General features: G+C 34.6%; 1 protein-coding gene across 6 annotated transcripts in view; it reads right to left on the reverse strand.

Moving 5' to 3' along the window:
* DACH1 (dachshund family transcription factor 1) overlaps nt 1-24634 on the reverse strand; it is a 353085-nt gene that overhangs the window by 94363 nt on the left and 234088 nt on the right. For 2 of the 6 annotated variants that reach the window (XM_088159743.1, XM_088159744.1), the window contains exons 4-7: nt 23138-23293; nt 22419-22591; nt 9213-9348; nt 7056-7193 (exon numbers count right to left, since the gene is read on the reverse strand). In XM_088159743.1, the coding sequence (XP_088015869.1) occupies nt 7056-7193; nt 9213-9348; nt 22419-22591; nt 23138-23293 (603 nt within the window). The remainder of the gene's footprint in view (nt 1-7055; nt 7194-9212; nt 9349-22418; nt 22592-23137; nt 23294-24634) is intronic. The other 4 variants (XM_088159745.1, XM_014870941.2, XM_088159742.1 and 1 more) reach the window with 3 other exon arrangements.

Genomic DNA, 24634 nt, shown 5'->3' on the forward strand with positions numbered 1-24634 from the left:
TACATTAGATTAGATAACATGCATTACAGTAGATTACATGCAAAGGCAGCAGATTCTGTAATACTTATGTTATTTCTCAGAACAAAAATTTGAAAAATATTATGTGGAGACAGTGTAACAAAAAGGCAGTTGAATCTTAATTCATTTTGGGTTTTTTTAAAGAGAAAGAAATATTATTAGACATGTAAAACTGACCATACTATTTACAAGGTAATATCTATGCCTGCACTGCAATTCTCACTTAAGGTTTTTCAAAACTGATTTTTAGGAGTATTTTGAACAACTTAGATAAAACTTAAAACCAATTGCAAAGCTACTTTAGAAGTAGCACCTTCAAGTAGTCTCAAGTGGAAAACATTCTTAAAATTTTGCTGCGAGCTATCTTTTATGCAACAGTAACCATTAGAATAAAGTGGTACAAATAAAGCCTAGCAGATACATTTCGATTAAGCCAGGGCATTCACTTACGTGAGTTTCCAGGAAGAACATGCATGACTCTATGCTACCTTTAAATTCACAAAACAATTGTGTGTTTCTTATTGTCTTTAGAATTCAGTTCTAGAGCAGTTAGATACATCATGTATCTTTTTGTTCTCCTGCAAAAATTAAAACTAGAAATAACTACTTTAGAGAAACAGAATCATATTTGATCACCCTCATGGTGCTATGGGACATGTCCTCTCATAGTGGGATGTCATAACTTCTTTAACTTCATGCCCTGTAATGTATTTTTCCTAGAAGTAAGCACTATGGGAACTGATGAATTGAAAACTGCAAAGTGGTAGCATGATAAAAATGTTCTTTCTAACATCTTATCAATACCCATTACATCTTTCATTTAAGAATTCATTTAAAAAAACTCAAAATGAAAACACAAATAATTTCAAAGGGGTTTATAGCTCCTCTCCACTACATAAACAATAAAGACCATTCTAAGGCCTGTTGCATGAAGGACACATGATGACCACTGAGAAGAAAGTTGGGAGAGGAAAAAGAAACAAAAGAATAAGACACCTTTCAGAACTGTTTGGGGCACAAGACACATAAGAATTTTACATGCAGAGCTGTTTCAACAGCTTGAAAATACATCAGGTTTTGTGCACATGTAACTCGTAGGAGCCTATTCAGAAAATCAGGTATGCCCAAGATTCATGTGAGTCACTTTGAATACACAAGAGGCAGTTTGTATGTGTGCAATTGGGCTGCATTGAGCCTAGTTAGCTGGGAACATTTCGGAAGTGATGTGTACATATCCATCAAGTGAAAACTGCATGGCAAATCTCTCATGAAATGTGCCAAAACTACGACTACCTCAGCAGAATAAGGGCCCCTAGTAGCAAACAAGTCTGCAGAGATATGTCATTGGAGGTAGACGTGATGAGGGTCTATAGAAATAATTTTATCCAATTATTTGCACTGAAAAAAAAGCTTTCAGAAGTTTGAACTACCTTTGCACTCTTTCATGCCTACATATACTATTCATATCCTGTTCAATAATATGAAAGGCTTCAACGTTTTCTATGTAACAAAAATAGATGTTTTCCACCTACTTAGCAAAAAACAACCCATTAAGAAAAAACTTCACATTTTTTACCTTTATAATCCATTAACTGTAATAGCTTTTAATGTACTTTTAAAATTCCTGAGCCTCTCGGGCTGAGTGAAAAGATACACCAACAACCGAAGTGCAGAAAGGTTATCTTGGTGATACTGGATTTATCGAACTTTCAATTTAGCAGATCTTTACTATATTATGTGTCATAGGTTAAAAATTTGTCTATTATCTTTTAAGGGTTTGAGAAGTCCTAGGTGATGTAGAAAGCATGAACTCAGTATCTTAAGGATTGAAAAACTAATCTATTAAGATTTAAGAAGATAAGATTTAGGATGTGAATTGAGAATGTAGACTTAAAATCTGTTAACTGTAAATGTATTGGCATGTAGAAACCCATCAAAGTATAATAATATTCTACTTGTTACATTAAAATGCAATATTAAGTCAAATAAATATATTTGTATAAGTACCCCTCTGTGTGTATGTATCCATACAAAAATGAACAGATAAAATATATTTACGCAAGCAGCTGGGCAGCAGAACTGCCAATGAAAATTACTCTGTACATCAACTGGTAAGTCCTCTCCTTAAAAAAGGGCTTTCTCAGAAAACTAACTAAAATTGTAACAGACCAGAAACAGAATTTAAACAAAGTTCTGGATCATTTTCTTGCTGACTTTGCTAGAAAACAGCTCAGGTTGAAGAGGATTTTGTTGATGCTAAAACTTCCTTTGAGTCTTTCATATTTATAGAAACATATTCATATGTCTTTCTATATTTGTTAAGGTGAATAAGCATGTTATATTTACATTGTGCCTACCTTTTAAGAGGATTTACTGCTGATAATGCAGAATGAATATCTAACTATATAGGATGACATACTTATCATTAGTTCCCTTTTTGATGCATAAATGCTAACAGGAAAATCCAATTCTGACTTCAGAATAATTAGATTATTTTCCATTTTTTACTGAGGATACTTTGAAATTTTATGATTCTTTGTTATAAAATATTAGCCAAAGGTCTAAGACTGATCATGTCTCTACAGGGGTAAAGAAAGACAAAACCTGGGACTTTTTAATACATGTATTTGATAAAGTTATACCTTAATTGCTGCTGTCAAGAAGCAGTTATTGTTGATTACCTGAAAATTACTTGTGGAATTTCCATTAATATCATAGTTTGAAGCTCTTTTGAGAGAAATACTTTAACTTGTTTTGTGAACATGGTGAATATTTTATATTTTGCCATAGAAAACAGCATGCATATCTTCAGCAAGAGAGTGTCCTTCCCACAACACCTCAAATAACATATTCAATTGAAAATGTAAGCATGACATTCAGGCTTCATTTGCTGTTGGTGTCTATCTAAAAAAAAATAAATTGATGGAGACAGAAAATTCTAATCTGATGCCCTCAGGCCAGATCCAATAAAACACTTAAGCATCTAAATTTGGTGTTAAAGCAACCAACTTTTTAATGGCTGTCCCCCAGAAGGGAATCTTGGGCTGAAGTGAGCTGGGTCTTACGTTCCTTTATAGAGTACAGAGTAGGTATTTCTAGGCAGGTACCACTTAGGGGGTGCTACGAGCAGCCACTGGCTTCAACATCACCCCAAAAAATCGTATGCAGCTACCTGGGGCTAGCAAATAGACAAACAGTATCAGTAGGACTGAGCTATAAATTACACCTAGCAGACCCAATACAACCTGACTCCAGGTCGTAAGGGTAAAGGGATGATGCTAAAATATACTTCCCTCTTTTATAAAAAGCACAGTGATTAAGCATACTGCTTAGGAAATGTGCTCCACATCTCCAAGTAGGGTGTGTTTGACTTTTAAGCCATTGGCTATTTCAAACTCTCTTTTTTGAAACACTTCAGATCAATGAGCAAAAAGATCAGGATTCAGCAGTCTAGTCTTTATGGTCTCTACTAGTTCCTCCTTCCTATGCTATATCCATGCTCAACAGATAACATTATTGAAGAGCTGAACAGGTATTCAGCTCCATAAACACCAAAAATCTGCTTATCACAGCTTCAAACTGTCAGGTCTGCAGGATGTCATATGTAAGCTGAGCAGGATAAGTGATGAACTATATCTCACCAAAACTGAGGGACTAGCACAAACTCTCTGTGTCACAGAACCTTGAAAAGACTTAGTCTTCTCTTAACATGGAAAACTGAATGGATCTTTTATACCATGAATCCCATACTTCACATAAGCCTTTCTTGTTAAATCTGATGTAATAAAACCAAATGTGCATCATCAAATAGTCCATAATTACAGATTACAAAATTAGATACTTGGTTTTGCTGTCAGGCACTTGAACTAACATTGTGTACTTGAACTTACCTCATTCTTCCCAGGACCATTTGCAGTTCTAAAGCCTGCTTTCAGTAAAATTGGAAATGCTGCTGTCTTCTAACAAGCAAAGAACTTTTGGAAATCTAGGGTAATTGACTTCTTGTGATACAGATGCTGACATCTTGAGTTATATATGAACTGTGAGGCAGAATTGCTCTGCAGTATGTCTTGCTGTCCTCCCTACACCAGACTAGGAATCTGGCTGGACCACAACATAACCTTAGCAAACTTAAGTTTCCTTCTTATGGAGCTCAGGGAATGAGTGGAACTTCAGGTATGTACATTGGAACTTGACCCAACATGAAGCTAGGATGCAGCCAAGCTGCACAACTGGATTAAGCAGCTGGAAAATGTCCCCAACACCCATATTTTACACATGTTCATTGACAACAGAAATTCTTCCAGTTTCCAGTTTTCCTGCAACAAATAATGACCCAGAGCCTGATGTGAACTTTCTAGTTTTAACAGACAGATCCATAGAATCTCATTTGATTGTTGGTGTCATAATAATAACCTGACTCAAAGGAAGGTAAGGTCACTCAGAACTCCACGTATCAGAACCTGAAAATAGATTTTGAAGACAGTCTAAAGGCAAATAATATAAAAAACAAACAAACAAAAAAAACCCCCACAAACAAACAAACAAAAAAAAAAAAACAAAAAAATTTCCTAAACCCCAGCAACAACAACAACAAAAAACACCTACACAAAAGAGCTTTACTGGTAGCTTAAGCTACTCCAATAAAGTACACTAATTTTTGTCATTAATATTCTTGCTGCATTTTGAATAGAAATACATATGATCTTTGAAAGACTTATTCAGTTTGCCAATGTCAATGAACTGTTTAGGCATCTCTCCTGTACTCAGCTCATAGATCAGGTCAAACAAATTATTCACCCCTCTGACATTAAAAATTGAATGTTGATCAGTTGCCTCAGTTATTAATTTGTTCCCCCTTTAAATTATCTCTTGATTGTAAATAAATTCTCCCTGATCTCAGATAACTTCAGAGATTTTTCATCTTTTCATTTTTTTTAATGGAAGAGGACACAATAAGAGAAAAGACAGAGACTTCTTTACCAGTCAGGATTTCCTAAGTTCTCCCAGGTTCAATGAAAAGACATTTTTGTTGCAGCTAGTGGATTTCTGCCAACAAAAGGCTTAGAAAAAAACAATTATTTTCAAATGCTTCATGATACTTATTTAGAACTTCTGATCTTTCTTTCTTTCTTTCTTTCTTTCTTTCTTTCTTTCTTTCTTTCTTTCTTTCTTTCTTTCTTTCTTTCTTTCTTTCTTTCTTTCTTTCTCTCTCCCCCTCTCTCTCTCTTTCTCAGCTGATGAAGGTGATGGTGTTTCGACAATAACAGTGCCACCACCTGCACGTATATTTGCATTTTTAAATTTGGTCACAGTCTGACTGATTTGCAGGGGTAAAACAGTTTCAAAATCTGATTGCAAGCTCGCAGTGACAAAAGTAGATAATTACTATCTCCACAAATATCTGTAAGTCAAATCACTTGTTTTAATACAGATTAGATTAGTACTAAAGTTACAAGATTGATATGAGAGACATGATAAATGTAGTCATGACAGAAAACAATTTTTAATTTAGTAACCCCTATCAATCTAGATAGCCCATGAATATTTACCATTAATTCAGTAGGCTGGAACAGAAAAGGAAAAAAAAATAAAAGAAAACAAAAAGAAAAAAAAGAAAAAGAGATTTGACCTAAACAAGGTCTGAGGAAAAAAGAGAATTCTCAGCAGTTTTACTTAGAACAGATCTTGCAAAAACTGACAAAATACGTCATTTGGTATATTGTAATAAAAAAAAAAAAACAACTTTACAAAAACTGAATGACATGCAGAAGTAGTTGCCATTATTACTATGTACTTCTCTTTGCAGAACTTACCAGTTGGATTACAGTTAAACAAGTAACTTCAAAGGCTGAAATAAAATCATTTATGGAAATTAAAAACAAATATATTTGATCACATCATACTTCACAGCAGGGATACAATTTGCAGAGGCTGAGTGAGGGCATAGTGTAAGCAAAAACAGGTTGTGTGTGCAATGAACCAAACTAAATGGTTTATATAAAAGAAACGTTGTTTCCATTAATTTTTCTGGTAATCTTATTAAAAACGCCACCTGTCCAGAACAGAATTGTCCAGGTTTTAATTCTTTTTCATATCTCAGCGTTCAAACACAAGACAGAGAAGGGATCATCTTACAGCTATTAAAATATGTCCAAAAATGCCTTATTCTGAAATCTTCACAGCTACAGCAGTTTCTCCAGCTCTATTTCAATGTCTGGTTATTATACCTTTTACTTTTTCTCTCGTTGTGCCCAAAGAACTGTCTTTCCTGATAAGCTTAAAAAAATTTTTTTTCAAAGCATGCATTGCATTTTAAGTCTCTCTTTACAAAACAGTTTCCAGTCTGTAAGACTTAAAATTCATTTATATTAAGCAAATAAAACATAAAATGCACCGTTCAAAATTCCACCACCACCCCATCAAAATCCCTTGTATGAGCCCTGAACAAGAACTTGATTTTGAATACCAGCAGAGATGAAATGGTGTCATAATCAGCATAAGTGCATGTGGGCTATTCACCTAGATCAAACACTCTGGTCATATACTCAATTAAATTTAAATCCCATTATATAATGTATACCAGCCTCATTTTATGCAATTCCCTAATTTAATGGTTTGGTATTAGCCTCCTTCGTTTTTGCACACATGAACTAATTTTCACGGTGCTCAGTCCCTCTGGGAAGTAGGTCATTAAAGTCAACTGGACAGAGACAGAAACTTAATACCTAAACAGTGTTGCAGAAGGGTCAGAGTCACAATAATAATGTAAAACAGTTTTTCACTCATCCTACTCTGCAATATTTATGAAATTTCTCCCATATATATATATATATAACCATTAATCTTGGAGCTGACAAAATGGAACAATAATGAAAGTTTTCATCCTGTTGCAATTTGATTTGTGAAAATGAAAAAATAAATCAACAAAAAAAATCTAAATTTAAAAAATTAAAAATCGCAATTATAGCAATATTTAGCTACCAAGATACCACTTGTTTTACACTGAAGCAGTAGAATTATAATATTCATATTACCTTTCTCAATGTGTATTCTTTTTGTCTCATGTCCCACATCATGACCAGCCAGATCACCCTCCTTAGGTCCAGGCAGGACATTAGGTGACAAACCCATCAGCATTTGGTTCATAGATAGCCCGTTCTGATGGACAGCTGCTAAACACAAGCACAGGCAGAAAATCAGCCATCATATTAACATTTACTTATTCTGCATAGTTTTCCTCTTAATTATACAAAAATTCTAACAATCACAAAGCTATTTAATTAGTGCTATCAGCACCCACATTCCTGTTACTTCTAGTATAAAACAATTACATTTAAATAGAAAGATCAGTAACTTTGGATGAACTTATTTAACAAGAGTTGTTAAATCCATCTTTCTGATGGTTCTCAAAGTCCTTCATGAGTCTCAAACACACCTCAGAAACTCATATTAAGTAGTTTATATTTCTATGCTTTTATCCTGAAAAAATTGTATTTTCAAGAGGTTGAAAATGCCATTTTTAGTATTTTATTTTTTATTTTTTTATATGGAACCCATATTTCTGTAGTAATCATCTTATTCTGGCTGGCACCACAAAAGATGTACTTAAGGATCAGGTGTGATGTCAACAAATCAGATAGGACAGAAAAGAATTATCTTATAAAGAAATAAGTTACTGAAGCGATCCACTACATAACTCTTATGTTCACATGGAAGAAAAAATGGTCCTACTCCTGTCTGTAAATTATAGAGTAAGCTGAACCGTACAATTTCCTTTTTTGTTAAAAAAAAGAGTCATTCCTTAGCAAAAACATTAAATAGCTCTCAATTTAGTTTTTGGGGTTCCTGCTGTTTTGGATTTTTTATAAGAGAACAATAAAAAAGGTTTTTATTAGTTGTAAACAAATATACTATTCAATCAATTAAGAAATTTTTTTTAATCCACATTTGTGAGGCGTTTTTACAGAACTTCACTTATGAAGTCTTCAGTGGGTTGATCCTGGCTGGACACCACGTGGCCCACCACAGCCACTCCATCACTCCCCCTCCTCAACTGGACAATGGAAAGAAAATATAATGAAAGGCTTGTGGGTCAAGCCTGGGGAAATAGATAGGTCACAGTATATGGGATGCCAATTTAATCTGCTCTCTGAATTGTCCAAGTGATAAGAAAACAGAATTTTCAGCTTGTCATAGTCAGGCCTCATTTCTTTTCTTTGGTAAGTCATTTTTCATCACACACTAATGAAAGATCTCTCATCTGAAGGTCAATGAAGAGTCAGCTTCCTGAGTCTAGAGAGAGCCTGAAAAGAAGCAGCCTAAAGGACACGTGTTGCATCTAATCAATACAGCCACCTATTTCATGGCCTTCTATGTGTGTGCCAAACCCTCCAGTTTTACCTACTGACAAATTCCACCGTGCAAAGATTATTTAAATGCACCAAAACGTTCAGCAGAGCAGTATTAAAGGCAATGGACAAATGTAATATGAATTTAAGTGCATATCCATAAAACAGTATGCATTTAAAACCTTAATTTCCATTGCTTCACTGGAATATCACAGAATTCAGAGTCTTTCCCATGTAATTTACATCCTGTATATGGAACTTTGATAAAAATGGCATCACTCTGGGACACCACAGTTTAATTTCACTCTGTCTCCTGTGAGCTATGAGGTGATAGTATTTTTTCTATCATATTTCTCACATTACAAAATTTTCTATTTAAAAAATTTATAAAGTATGCACATTTTAAATTTATTTAACTCAATTCTTCTCTTTACTAAGCAATTCTACCACGTAAAATACTGTTCATGAAGTCAGATTCAATTTAGAAATCAAAACAGAGTAACCAGATTAAATAAAATTCAATTTCTTTTAAAAATGTTTGCACTATATGTTCAGTTCTAAAACTAATCTAGCAAATTGCTTCCCCCTGCAATTCTGTATTTCATTGCTCATATCTTTATGTTTAATATGACATGATGGCAGTTTATATCAGTACCTGTTAATGTACCATCAGATATTATGATACCGTAAACTGGGGAACGTAATGTTGGGAGATGGTTATTGCAGTTGAACTTCTGAACGTGATACATATGAGATCTATTGAAGGCGAGGGCATTTTGATTAGAACAACAAGCAGCACCTAATCCATGTTAACATGGTGAGAAGGAGAAGAATGGGACCTACGGATTCTGTCTGAAGAGCTCTCGGTCCGTGCAGGAGAGCTGGACACGCTGCTGCTTCGATGGGAGGATGGATGGCTGCCAGGTCTTCGGCCCTCTTCAAGGGAAGGAGCAGGAGAAGGGCTGTCTGGAACACGTTCCTAGACCACACAAAAAGTCATTGCGAGAAAACGGCAGTGTTAAACCATGCCTCTCTTTCCAAACATCACTTCCCTAAAACGAGTCTTCCTCTTAAATTAAACCCTATCCATCCTCCTGTTGAGGCTTCCAGGATTAGCAGAGCATTCTCAAAGGAAACTTGGCAACTTTAGGACACTAGACCTTACATTTCAGCATGCAGCGTGAGCACTGCTCATCTAATTAGGCTTTTAACTGCCTTCTGGATTACTTAAAAAATAAGATGTTTGTCCTCCTTTCCTTTTTTTGTTTTGTTTTTGATTTTTTATTAAGTTTTTGTTGGTTTTTTGTAGGGTTTTTGATTGTCTCAGGGTTTGTTTGTTTGTTTTTTATTTTCTATTTTCTTTACTCATATCATTGTGCAGTTGAATTTGAAGTATTCATTTTGGCTTACAGATGCTAGCCTTATGGGATGAGGAATTAAGTATTTCTGTAGATAAATAAAGACTAGGTACTGTTGCTTTATTTCATGTTGACTTCTACTCCACATTTTAATTCCAAAGAAGCTTCTTGAGCAATGAGATCTTATGGTGTTACAGATCATAAAGAAAATATGTATAATACACATCCTCATAGTATCTATACCAGTAACATGACTGATGTAAGTCCAAATGTCTATTTTTACCATGGAATATTAACTTGGAATGAATCACACTTTCTTGGCCCTATCACTTCAAAATGGGGAAAACCACCAAAATGGGGAAAACCACCATTCATGTTTTTCTGTCCAGGGAAAGGCCTGGTAGGGTAGCCAAGAGGACCTATGATGCACTTCAAGACATTCCTTGGTTTTGAAAATCAGAATGTAAAGTCTGTGATTATTTGAATTGCACATCTGCTATGTGAGAATTGTTAGCAGATAAATGTATCTGATATTTACCAGAAGTTCAACAAAAACAATAATGAAGGGATTTGAGTGCAGAATAGTTCTTTCTAGAAAATTTTCCCTGCAGTTTCCTTTGGACTGCTAAAAGTTCTCAAGATTCATTGCTAAATATGTGAGAATGAGGCTGTTTTAGACAGATAGTGATAAAAATAAATAAATCCTGTAGGGGAAATCTATTGGAAGGATTGAAGATGTTAAACTAGCACTTTTTGCTTGTTTTTCTCCTTTTCATAATTGAAAACTTGACTTATAATGACAAAATCAATGAGCCCAAATCACCAATCAACAAACACTGCACATATTCAACTCAATAAGAGCTTTTGGTAACAAAATAATACAATTAGTCTGTGAAAAGAAAACTTTCTGTTGCAAGTGCATTTTCCTGAAAAAAGCAGTGCATTCCTCACATAGAAAAGTTCTTTTGGAGCAGTCATTATTTTATTATGCACAGTCACTAGATAAGTATTTCTCAGAATGCATTTTTAAGAAATTTTGCAACTACGGTTGCAATCCTCAACTATAGTAATTAACAGATTTGTTTCACACAAGTTTCGTAAAAAAATATCTGCTGAATTTGAGATTCTGATTGCAAAGGGATTCAATGGGCATACTGATGGAGTGGGAGGAGATTTTTTAGAGCCATGTTTCAAGACATTTAAGTGGATTCCACTTTAATAGTCTTAGGTTTTTAAGTCAAAAACATTGATGAAGATAGCTTAACTGCATCATAGCTCTAGGCTTATTATGACTTTGATTGTGTTTATATGTCCATGAACTGGGTATTCAAGAGGAGGATTATAATGCAGATGTTTTCAGAATGTAGAAGATTTATTTCTTTAGATTTAGGAGGATTTAAGCATGCACAGTGTACAGATTTGATATAAATTAGAACACGGTATATTTAATCATTCATTTAAAATATAATTTCACTGTTTGGCATACAATGTATTGTTCTTAGAAGGGTTTCATTAAAATGAAATCCAGTGAACACATAAGATTTGAATACAGAGCTGCAGAGTAAATTAATTTATTTAAACAGCTTAATTTGTTTATCCTATTTATTTATGTGTGCTTTTACAGCACGTATTATGAGATGGAGCGAGCAAAAGGAATGCACAGGACAACGAAATATAATTACTGTACAAACAAAACAGATAATGAGTTTTATTCTCATATAATGTGACATACACAAAATCCATGAGAAAACTATATATCTTGGCTTTATCAATTCATTTGTAAAATACCCTTTAATTCTAATAAAACATGGGATTGAACTATACAGAAATACAAAATAAACCAATTTAGTACCTTAACTATTTTTTTATATCCTTGCTTCATAATTCCACAATCAGCAATCTAGTCTAAAGCAATTTTTTTGTGTTTAAAAAATTCACTGCAATAATAAATGGCAATGCTACTAATAATACATTGAAATACTCTGTAGCTCTAAAAAGTCATAGTAATAAACTAATAGTGCTGGAATATCAATATGTCTTGCTTAATGGAGATTTTGTGTAGAAAATATTAATTTGGTTTGTGGCAAAATATTAACTTAAGACTCCATTTAAAATTTTTCAAAAAATGAAATGTTCAAAATAGTGTTCATCAAATAATGCAGATCAGAGCTATTTTGTCACTTCTACAGCATGCCACTTTCATACAAGTTAGTCTCCATGAAAGAACAAAGAAATAGAAGTTATGGACTTATAATCCTGGCAACAGAAATCACCTAGGATCCTGTCCACTGCCCAATATTTTTCCTAAAATTTGCCTATTCCCAGAGGCAGATATTTCTGGAGAATCTGGTGTATAACCATCTCTTGCTATTTTTTCCCTCCATTTTTTGCTTCTCTATTTCTTTCTAATGATACTCACAGGTAAAAAGTAGTATGAACCATTTAAGTAATATGCAGCAATTTAAAAATTACCAACATTTCAGAATTGTTAAGACTCAGTTAGGTATCAGAACTAGAGGCTTTACTAAGCAGTGGGCAACAAACTCTTAGGGGCCAAATTTGAAGCATTCCTTTTCTTGGTGCTCTTTTCAATCTGATCCAAATCATGAATCCTAAGCATTTGAGAATCTGGCATTTACCTCCTTCAAAAATGTTCCTACCACAAATAAATTTTCATTCTAGGGAACTCTAATGGCCTTTCTTGTACTCTTACTCCACTGACAAATTACACACCCTCAATATCAAGTCCATTTCATAAATAGCAGATTTGTTCCTGTGATATTGGGTATTTTATTTTATGCTGTAAAAAACAGGTAAAATATTTCAATATCAGAGATTTTAATACATGAGATTGAGGTTATCTCTAGAATTGAAATCTCTCCAGTTTTATTCCAAAATCACACTGTCTTGGTCTCTTCCAGTAAAATAGGAGAGCCTTAATGTATGTATCAACTTTTTTCTACATTTCTCAAATAGGCAAATACTGTAAAATCTTATTCTGAAAGTTACCTTTAAGTCATTTCTTTTTCTAAAGAATTATCTTAATACATCAGTAATGGAATTCAGAAGGCGAGAAATACTTTCTTCCCTATATCATGTCTTTGTCCTCTAACCAAGTCACAAAGTTAGTTATACAATATTAATTTCTTTTTTGCCTGTTTTATTTCTGCTTCAGCAGCATGTTTTCACTGTTTGAAAATTGCTTCATTACTAAAAGCCTTTCTCAAAATATATCAAAACACAAAGCTGATAAAGTTTAGCTGTTGTATCACTATTGAAGACATTTCAGGTAATATATGTAGGAATAATTCTTCTTCTCCTAAGAGGACAGAAAAGTAAGTGGTATCTTCTAGGTTGTCACCACCTCAGAATATTTCCCACATATATTCTTTATTCTTTGCCATTCTTGTTCCTTAGTAAGAAAATTCTTGACCATCTCTGACAAAGTTTGAATATGTGTTCTTTCAATAACCAAGCCAGATTTGAATGCACAGTCTTCACCTCCTGCCTATTTCTCTCCTAGACGTATTTAGTCTCAGCTTTTTACTATGTTCTAGTTTACTCTGCCAAAAGACTCATCTCTTGAGTTTAGTCATCCTTTAATTTTAGTCATGGAAGAGCTCTAGACATGCAATTAAGTCTTGCTCTAGAGGTATATAATTTTTTAAACTATTCAGTTGTCTTGATCCTCTTCGGCACTGAAAAAACTCCTTCAAGAATGTTTATGTTTTAAACCATTGAAGTGCAGAGGATGAAGTAATTTATTTTCAAGGTCATACTTTTCATAGTTTAGGTAACTTATGGAATTGTTTAGGTTGGAAGAAATGTTTACAGGCCACCTAGTTTCAACCCACCTGCCACAGGCAGGGGCACTGTCCACTAGAGCAGGTGGCTCAGAGCCCCATTCAGCCTGGCCTTGAACACTGCCAGGTATGGGGCATCCACAGTATTCCTGGACAGCCTAACTTCATGCTAATAAAAGTATAAATGACACAAACTGTTTTATACAGTCGTGGGGAAAAAAAAATAATAGTAATCAGCATCAGCATCATCTTTTAATCAGGAGTGTGAGAAGACGGGTTAATGACTCAAACAGTGGTCCACTTGACCACCTAGGTGGAGATGGCACACACTTATCACTGGAGGCTACAGCTGGGTGTTGAAAAAGATAAGTAAGGAGGCTGGGAAGATGCAAATTTTGCCGATTTGCAGGTGGGTTAGGGCTTTTTTTCATGTCTATGCCCTTTTCGTAATGGCTCAGGCATGAAAACTCCCCTTTGGGAAAGTACTGGGACATTCACAGAGTCTGAAGGGATTCAACCCTTCTGATGGGCCATAACTGACTCAGCTGTGCTGACAGGAGAGGCAGCTGTGGCATCTTGGGAGGTGTCATGGATCATGAAAGACTCCTGAAGTGTCCTGTGATCCACAGCCTTATACCATTCAGTGTGAAACTCCCCACCCTAGGAGAGGAACCTGGGCATTCCCACCTGAACCTGAGCATATATAACTGTGGAACTTGGGTGTTTTGTGGGCTTTTCCTATTCCTGACAGCTCAAGAAAACCACAATCGTTTCAGCCAACAGATACTGAAATTGCAATAATCGTCTTGTTGTGAGCTCCAGGGGTGGTGATATCTTTCTATTCCTTTCCATCTTTTTTTTTTTAAGTGCTATTTTTATGCTTTTATATTGCTTTATTACTACAGATAATAACTGAAATGGCTACATATGTGCTCGCCGTTGCAACCAAATTGTTCTAAAATAAACCCTACAAGTGTATATTTACAAATACAGATCATTCAGTGTCATTTCACTCTAATCTGCCCCAAGGAATCTCTTAGCAAGAACCTGCATTACTCTCACCTTTTGGAGTGGGTCGTTATAAGGAGTAGTTTATATTATTTCCAGCCTTTGTGGGAAGACACCTGTCTTCGAAGCCTTTTTGGTGGTAGAATTATAAAAATCGCTTTTAAAAGTGATCAAAACACATTTTTTTCTTCAGTTCCTTACTGACTTATTTTGAACTGATGTGAGATGTATTCCAGGAATAACTTTCTTGTAAAATGTCACATTTAATTTGACATTGCTGTAGCTGAATAGGTTAAGAAATTAGTTACTTGGGTCTCTTTTGTATTTTCTGCAAATAGAATATTTTATTTTTACAGTTTACTTTTTCATTCCACTTTAGTCAAAGACATTCTAAATGAACATTTAGACTCAGGAATTGCAATTAATTGGACTAATAGTTATTTTCTAGTTTCCTCAGTCACTCCTATATGTGTCTGACTGAATGCTCTAAAATTTTATTTCCATTTCCTTATCTGCATACTATCACTGGCTTGCTAACAGTGTGCTAACTTCACACTGATGCATGACATCTTTTTCACCTTGTTCTTACAAATCCACTTCTAATCCCAATCAAAATTCAGGAATTTGAATGTTTTGTATTGTCATTAACAGCACTATTATTTTAAATCTCAGATATCTTTCTTATGAAGAAAAGAATCCATGATATTTATATAAAATGTTCTCTCTCTCTGTGAATACCTAGAACTTATTTATCTGTTGGACCAATTGAAATTAATTTGATTTCCATTATACTATTTACCTCTGCAATTTTTCATTGTACCTACTTTGCTGTTCCCATGACAAGAATACTGACAACTGAAAGCAAAAAAGGAAGAAATAGATCAACTGACAAGAAGACTGAATTGGCTTGATTTTCAATGTTCTGCTTTCTATATGTATTATTACAGCAGGAGTTAACTGACAGGAAGCCAAACAGGAGACTTCCAAGTAATCCTTTAATAGTACTTCCACAACTACAGATCTGATCCTTTGAAATCATGAGCAGTACAGTGACCTAGTCAGGAAGTGGGTGTCAATGGATTGGGCCATTACAGAGATTAAAAACAAGCAAACAAACAAACAAAGTCGATCTCTATCAATAGAAGAATGAGCTTGGTTTTACCTTCACAATGAATATATGTTCTAACAAACAAAATATCCTCCTAAGGTATAAAAAAACCTCATGCAACGTGCAAATATACAGACATGCAAGAAATTCTGTTCAAATCAAATTTGTAGCTCCTTATTGGCAAGCTGGACACACTCTCCTAATTTTTAAGGGTTTTTTTTCCTCATCTGAAAATCTAGCCATACTTAAAAAGTAAGCTTAAGAAGCATCACTAAGAATTCACCCCTCAAAGTAAATCCAAACCACACATGCAGCCAAACACCAAGAATTCATCTGACTAGATGTCATTGTCTATATTACAAATACCTGCATCACTACTAGTCACCCTAGGCTCATGTGTCACCCATACATTTATGTTTCCAAGGTACAACTCATCTCACTCTAAAGTGACTACCTCAAATAGATCCAATGTAGTATTCCCTAGAAGTCAGCAAAATGAATCTCATCCCTCATACCTGGCCCCGTGGCCATTTTGCATCAAGTTAATCTCACACTACATGCATAGTTCCCTGTTACACACATGAACATGCAAATTTCCAAACATAAAGTTTGTGTCATGTGTCATACCTATTTTACATGCCATAAGTTAAATCATATGAGCATATGGCTGCTATTAGCTTCAAACTGCACCTCAGAAACACGCATGATAAAATAAATAATAGGATCTCACATTATTAAAAAAAAAGACATGATTCCAAGTTACAGCCTACAATATTTAGTTAGCATCCTCTAAGGTAATTATATAAAAACTATATTAAAAGCTAAAACAAATAATATTCATAAATAAATCACATAGATAGAACTAATTAATGAGGTGGAACTCCACAGTGTCCTCTAATATAAAGATGGTTATGCCATAATAAAGAAGGTCAGCTATAATTTGACCTAAGATCTACTCATTCTAAATGAAAAAAAAAAAAAAGGCATATATATACAAGTTATTCTAATGTGGAGATTTTCTCTGTTATGTTCAGGTTCCTACAAATTAGATATAATATTGTCTGTAGTCATGATAAAATTAAGTGCTATTTGATTTACATTATACTTTAAAATTTATAAGTAAATTCCAATTTTCATGTTCGGTTTCTTAACATGTAAAAGCAGTTGTTTTAGGAGTTGATAGTCCTATTTTTATTCTAAAATATTTATTGTAGACCAATTACATCTTATTATTTGCTCCAAATCAAATTTCTCCTTACATAAAGAAGAAAACTTGATCATACTTCATGTATCAGAGAAAGGGGACATTAAAGTAACTTCCCTCTTCTTGCACTTTTACACATTCAAGAAAAGCACTTTAAAATTTCTATTTAGAATGCACAACGCACTAATGTCTCTAAAAATAGTAGGTTATCTGAAAAGTCAGGTGTTTTTCAGGCCAGGCATACAAAAAGGGTGTTTCTGCCAATTTGGAATACAGTCAATTTTGTTTTCATTCCCTGTCTGTAAAACATGTATAGCTTATCCAGCTTCACAGGAATACTGCCACTGTCTGTATACTGCTTTTCCTGTAAGGCACAGAAGTGTCCATAGAAAACTTTTGCCTTCAACACATGATTCAAGATTCAGATCAGTGAAGTGAACTTGCCCTTTTTCTTCTTAGAGTCTGTTTCCTTTCAGGTATGTTCTCTGGACTTGCTCACCACCAGTCTGGCATGAGACATTAAAATGTACTCTGTTCAGCCATTTCTGTGCGGCTGTGACATATTTCTTCTCTTTGGCTATTATTAGGATGTTTTGAGAAACAATCACAGAAACACACAAGTCTGAATTGGAAGGGACCCATAAGGACCATCAAGTCCAGGTCTTGAGTGAATGGCCCATATGGGGATTGAACCTATGACCTAGGTGTTATTAGCACCAGGCTCTGACCAACTGAGTTCATCTATTACAGGCAAAAAAGAAAGAACATTAAATTATATCAACAGAACACACATACTGTCAATGAAAAATGAAAAAGTGAATGAATGCTAAAATAAAATTTCATGTCAAAATAGTCCTATAAACCGACTTATGCTAAAAAATAAAATCTGTCAGAAGCTACTTTTGTTATATAAATTAATAGTAAATTTCGGCTATTGGATCACAGCAATATATCTATCTATAAATAGATTTTAAAAAGGTATAAAATAATGTAACACAACCAGTGCTGTGATATATGTGAGGGAATTAGCAAAGTTTAGTCTGATGTATTCATTACACAGTGGAAAACTACTGCACCACTGCTGTCTTCACTTTTTCAGCTGAAGGTGTTGGTTTCTTCTGTTTTATTATTAATTCTTTCTATAGGTATTAGTCACATACAGATAAATTGCAATTTTTGATTCTGGCATGCTGCTGCTCTGTTCTAACTTTTACAATGTAATTTCAATATAAGGCATGTCCTTTATATTTTCATATATCTTTTTGCTGAGTGAAAAAAAATTGATGTAGGGAAACTGCTAACAAGCTGAGCCTTTGAAACCATGGGCAGGTGATGAAAGCCACTTCATGTCTAAAGCATCCCCAGGTCACAGCTGTCACACTCACTGCAATTCATTGTTGTCACAATCTGCTGTCCCTGCTTGTTGTTGCTCTCCTCTTATTCATCCAACTCATATATCTAAACATTCCATTACAAAAAGACATCTAATGTTCGTCTCATGTTCGAAAGGGCACAACACTCTTCTGAAATATAATTCTGAAGATTTTAGGGCTCAGAGTTCACTGCCAAATCTAAGGTGTTGCTTTGTAAGGCTTCCCTTGTAATTTTGTCTTTGTCTCATCTCCTGAATACAGCAGGATAAAATGTTTAGTTAGTACATGATCTCAGCTTTATTCCAACATCTTATCATGAAGAAATGAAATATTGCCCAGTAATAGAAAGGCATTTGAAGCTTTGTGAGTTTAAAGATAACAGCACTAGCTGTGAAGTCAGTGAATTGGAAGGAAAGGTCAGCAAGTCATCTACTGTGGCACTGTTCACAAAGGCAATTCTTCTACCCAATGAACCTGGTTGTTCATAATCTGAAGACTCTGATTTTCTAAGACTTAATTTTGTTCTTTGTTATTTAATTAGATATGGTTACTATTGATTTACTTTTCAGAGCTGAAATTTCTCACAGGCCTGCTAACTTTCAAGCAGAGTTTACACTGGCAAACATGCTGTACTCTAATTTCAAATCTGTGCTGTCATTTCAGGTTACAACTACAAACTCCGAGATGAGTGACTCAAAAACTTTTGAATTTGTGGAAATACTGATACTAAGAAGAAAATACTTCAGTAAAATTAGGGTTAAAAAAATTAGTCAAACCATAATGAAAACAAAACCAAACGTCTGAAAAGAATAGATGTAAAAAACTGGAAGCTATAATTCTAATAACAAACAGTTTCATGAAAGAGAGCAACTGCACTATTTATCCAATCCTGTAAAAATAAAGAAAAAGGAGGTTTGACCTTCTCACTTACATTTATTCTTGAAGATATTTATTTTGATTGTAGTATAGGTTATTATTCATAAACATTACATTGCCAGCACAAGGTTCAAGAAGTATGCTGATTATGGTTTCCTGCTCAACTACTCAGTGCATATAATTCAATGGACATTAAAATCACAGCCTCTGACTATGCCTAGAGAAGAACAGGTAAATTGCCAGTGACATTATGTCCATCCTCATGGGAAGAAAATCTCCTGATAATGACCTCATGCTTTTAAGTTTCTGGGGTTTATGTTTCAATCCTGTTCAGTATTAAAAAATAGGAACATAATTACTTGGCTGTGCTACCTCTATCCACATGACCATATCCATCTGCAATAGATAATAACAGAGGACATAAATCTAGACATATGTTGTACCACAGTGAGGCTGAAGGAATGAGTAGGAAACAGTAAATTCCTTAGCCCTTATAGTACTGTTGAAATAACTATGTACAGCAAGGTCTTACATTTAGAAGTGAGTTCTGAGTGACAGATTAAAACTTGTGTTTATGGACTCACCTGTAGTAGAAATGAATTGTGAGCAATATGTCACAAGCCTTGACTGAAGAAGTCAAGACAGCACATGGGTAATGTCATGTTCTACATAAAGTACCCACAATCCTTAACTTATTAGTGCAAACTTCAAAAGAAATGTGCATTTCATCCTCGTATGTGCACACTTTTCTAAAGAGAACTTAGGTTAATTTGGTAATTTAAAAACATTTCATTGAAATCCACATATTTTTATATTACGATTATGTGCAAACCAGATGGGAACATGAAACCTGGTTTGTCAAATAACTTTCACAGGATGTTATGCCAGAAGTTATGCAAAAGTTGGCAGCTACAATGAATATTTAATTAGCATGAATATGAGAGCTGAATTTTCAAAAATGACATTGATACATACTGTAGATTATTAATACAAACAAATGCTTAAATAAGCAAGCTTTTGGAAAGAAATTATGATTTTTCCAGTTACAGTGTGCTGATAGAATGTTTCAGAGAGCCTAAATTGCTAGGTACTTTCAAGGTCTTAACCTAGATTATAAGGAATCTATCTCTTCTAAAGAAAATAGATGAGTTACAAAAATGAACTTGTTAAGTAAAGGACCCCAGGATAAGGAAAATTTTCTGGTATGGGACTGCTCACAATTATAATAATATACACAGTTATATGATGACAGTATGTCCCCTTTTGGAGTCCAATAGTTTTAAATCTACTAGACAGGTTTAGATCACATAAGCCAAAAGTACTTCTCAGTTAAGTGCTTCCTAGGTCCAGCAATGTTCCCATAATAGGGGCAGATCTGTCAACAGAGCAGGACCTGCTTTCCCCAAAAGGAAACCACTTTTACAGGCCTATGAGACATGTTAATGCACCTCAAATGTACCTGACTGTGGTAACTGGAGAAAAAATAGAGGGCACACTCGAATATGCTCCCATAGACATATTTAAATGTAGGCCATGGTAACTTAGGCAGTTTTAATAGCTACAACTAACCTGTAAATCAGCTTTACAAGCTAGAAGTCAGCTTGTTAAAGTTTAGAAACAGAAGGTTATCAATGCTCATGAAGGTCAAATTTTATACTCTTACATATGAAATAAAATTTCTCATAGAAAATGAAAAGAGGGAAAATAGCATGAAAATAGTGAAAACAAAGTGTTGTTGGCACAGTAATTCATATGTCAGGTGTCATTTAGCATGTGCTCCATCTCCATCTCAATCTTCATTTTTTAGATACTGCTGTAGTACCAGTGGCCACTGTTCCAATTAAGAAAATAAATTTAGAATTAAATAAAGCACCATGTGTGTTCCAGAGAACACTAGTATCATGTAACTCTCACTAAATACCAATCAAGTAAAAATAGAAAGATAAAGGTGCAAATATCACCATGTAATCAGTTAGCTAGCAGCAGAGTGCTTATAGCCACAAGATATGGGCAAGATGGAAACTGGGGTATATCTAGTCTTGTTGGCATACAACCCAAATAAACAATTCTTCTCAAACCAGTATCTTAACTCCTCATGTCAACAAAGATGAGAAAGGAATGCCCCTGAAGGCCTCCAAAGAAGACCGTACATTTGGAAGTGTAGGTGACTAAATTAGGCCATTAGATCGTATTTTCCTAGGTCAATAAAAGCATCGCTTTGCTGACTTTTAACTGAACAGTAATTTGCGGTTCTGTGCTTGTTAGGTTAAAGAAAAAAGGTGCACCAGTATGTTGAATATCTTAATAAAGTCAGACCTCTTCACTCTACTTAAATTATCATGAACTTCAAAACTTTTGTAACCCCTAATTTAAAGGTCCAAGAGACTCTAAATTTACCTAATTTTTGTCAAAAGAATTGCATAACTGGATAGATTTCCAACATAGCCCTGAAAAAACACATAAACTTGCTTTTGTGTGTCTATTTCTAAGATACATTAGATAAAAGAACAAAAGTTTGTGTGCTTTCTCTTTCTCATTTATTAGAACTGAAGGATAAGTAGCAAAATGTAGATATCTGAATAAAGATCAAGTCATAATTATCTAATGGTAACAGGGAAGTGTCTTTTAAAATGAAATGCTTTAAAATGAAAACAGGTCACCTTTAGTAAGAGGAAGAAAAGAGTCCATGCCTCTGGTAAATGCCTCTATAACCAGATTCGTTTAATTAAAGGCTACAAACAAAACCTAAAACGGGTAGACAAGTTCAGATAACAGATATTTTTGAGATATCCCTATAATACTACAGTTCTGGCCTGCAGATTACAGGGACTCTTCTGCACTACTTCATTCTAATTTGTTTGGGATTTGGCAAATTTAGTTTCTGCATAGGTGAAGTATCAAACCTTTCAGTCTTCTTCAGATAACTTAGAGCATTTCAGTTCCAATGCTTAGGTTTTAAAATTGGAAGAACAATCCCTTCTAATTTAAGAGTAATTTTTTTCATGATATCTCAAGGAACATTAGATAACAGACTATGAAATATGAGAAATCACAAAGCTGCGTATGAAAATTCTTCAATTTGAGTGTTGCTTTAATACTGATTTAGAGAGATGGAGGGAAATTGAGAAGGAAACAGGGGCTACCAGTAGCCTGCTGCGCTCTCACAGTCACCACACTTAGTTTTCTTGCCTTTATTGACTTTGTGACTTACCTTATTACATTTGACACCTATACACCTTTACACCATTTATGGTGGTTGGGAGTGGGCTACAATTTGTTGCCTTTTGGTTTGGTTTGGTTCAGTTTGTTCTACAGTTACCTTAATAACAGATGTCTCCACTCTGGATGGAGGGCTCTGCACTTGTGCTGCTGCTGCCATGTTGGCAATGGTGCTGAGGTGGTTCATCTGGCTCATGGCCATCGTGACAGAAGCTGGAGGTAGGCTCACGGGAATCAGCGGGTGGGGCATCATCATAAAAGGAAGTTCCAACCCTGTTGAGGGGAAAAACAGGGAAATAGGTTTATGCATCTTTTCTTAAGCACTGTCTTTTTTTTTCTCCTGATGGACATTATTCAAGTGACAGGTGGCAAGATGGTTCACATTGCAGGAAAAAGCAGGTCTACATCAGTTCTCTGCTGGGAGATGCAGGGGTGAATCACTAGCAACCATGGAAAGTTTCTAGCCACAAGGAGAGGCTATTAGACCTCTTAGTTTGTTCATATCTGTGCAATGTATGGTATCATTGCTAAGCAATGGCTATTTATTATAGTTTTTGATATCTGCTGTAAGGTGCCTTAGCAATGCGTCATTACGCCACTGATGCGCAAGTTAGCAGTTATTTTAATTATCAATTTTATTGCATATGTATTTGTTCTTTACTGTCTCCACTTCCCCTGCTTAATACTTTACAGGGAGCATTCCAGTATTCTGCACATCCTTGATTTTTTCATTGCCTATTTATGTGAACACACACAAAAAAAGAAGAGACAGGAACTAGAAAACTGCTGATGTTAGTGCTGAAAGATGTCAACCCGTACCATTTGGCAGAAGGTGGTTCTGTTGAAGAGGGTTGAGAGGATGGCTAACTGGAACATTATGCTGTCCAGGCAAGCTGGGGTGGTTAACAGAGGCCTGTGATCCTTGGGTGGGGGGAGACTGAAGTTTTTCTTTATCCCAAGAACCATCACTGCTGCCTGTGGGGAATGAATATATATTATTTGGATGAATGAAGACTCCAAATTTTCAGTTTCTGAATTTGGAAGCAAGGCCAGAATTTTTTGCAAGTGGCAATTTATTTTTAATTCTCTTTTTTTAATATGTTGGTTGGGGAAGGACTTTAGGGTTGGGGTATTTTTCCACCCTCTGAAAAAGGTATGTAAAAATAACTTTTGAGGTAAGAATAACTAAGAGGTAGCATTAGAGTATTAGAGTTGTGCTCATTCACATGAAGTCTGTGTTTTGTGTATATTGTACATACACTTTTCTCATACTTAGAAAATAAAACTATTTAATATGTGATAGGATATTTTTGCCTACAAAATATCTAACAAAAATATGTCCTGTTATGCCAATTAAAATTTAAACTGTATTTATATTGTGTCCTGTATATGTGAATAAATAAACATTCTTTGAAGTAATTAAAAGAACAATCTATTAATTCTTTTTGAGGGCACCAACATGCATGCATAGATTATTGGCTGATGATTCTATTTTGTATATTCAATTTTTATTTCATATTATTAATAAAAATCTAAGAGATTATATTGATTCTTGCAGTCTTCTGGTAGTGGAACAGACTAACAGCAAAGAAGAAATAAGTACTGACATGAGAAATAATTCATTTATTTGAGAAACACCCTTTCTCACTATTGCAGACTTCCTCATAAAAAATAACCATAGAATTAAATAAGATACAATCAAAGGAATATACGATGCATCCTGTATAAAGGACAATAATAGTTAATATCTCATTATTAATTTATATATTTATATGCAATTAAAAGGTTAAGATCTTCCAAGCTAACACATTATATTATCCTTGGGGTGTACTTACATATAATGCTGAGATTGAGTGTATGTATATTTATGCATACACTCAATGCATATGCATATGTGTATGGTAACCAAATTCATACAGTCAGTGTATAGATTACTGTGTAGTAATCTATACACTGACTGTATGAATTTGTTTGCCATACACAATCAATAAACAATGTTTGAATATATTAATAAATATGGATATATGCATGCATTCTCAGCAGTATTAATACACCCATCAGCAAAATATGATTGCTTCCTTTTTCATGTGGAGCACAATTTCAACCTCCTGACTTTAAAGATGTCTACTATTTTCATGGGAGAATCTCTTGATAGGGACTTTAGGATGACATAAGTCAAGATGTATTTGATCTATGCTCAGTTTCTATTTAGCATTATGGATTACAGCAAAGTGCCTATTTCTGAATGTTTTTCTACATACATCTTACTCTTTAATGAACAACAGAGACTGAAAAACAACAGGAAAAACATCATCT

Source organism: Sturnus vulgaris, chromosome 2 (genome assembly GCF_052056855.1).
Source record: "Sturnus vulgaris isolate bStuVul1 chromosome 2, bStuVul1.hap1, whole genome shotgun sequence".
In the NCBI taxonomy this organism is placed as follows: domain Eukaryota; kingdom Metazoa; phylum Chordata; class Aves; order Passeriformes; family Sturnidae; genus Sturnus; species Sturnus vulgaris.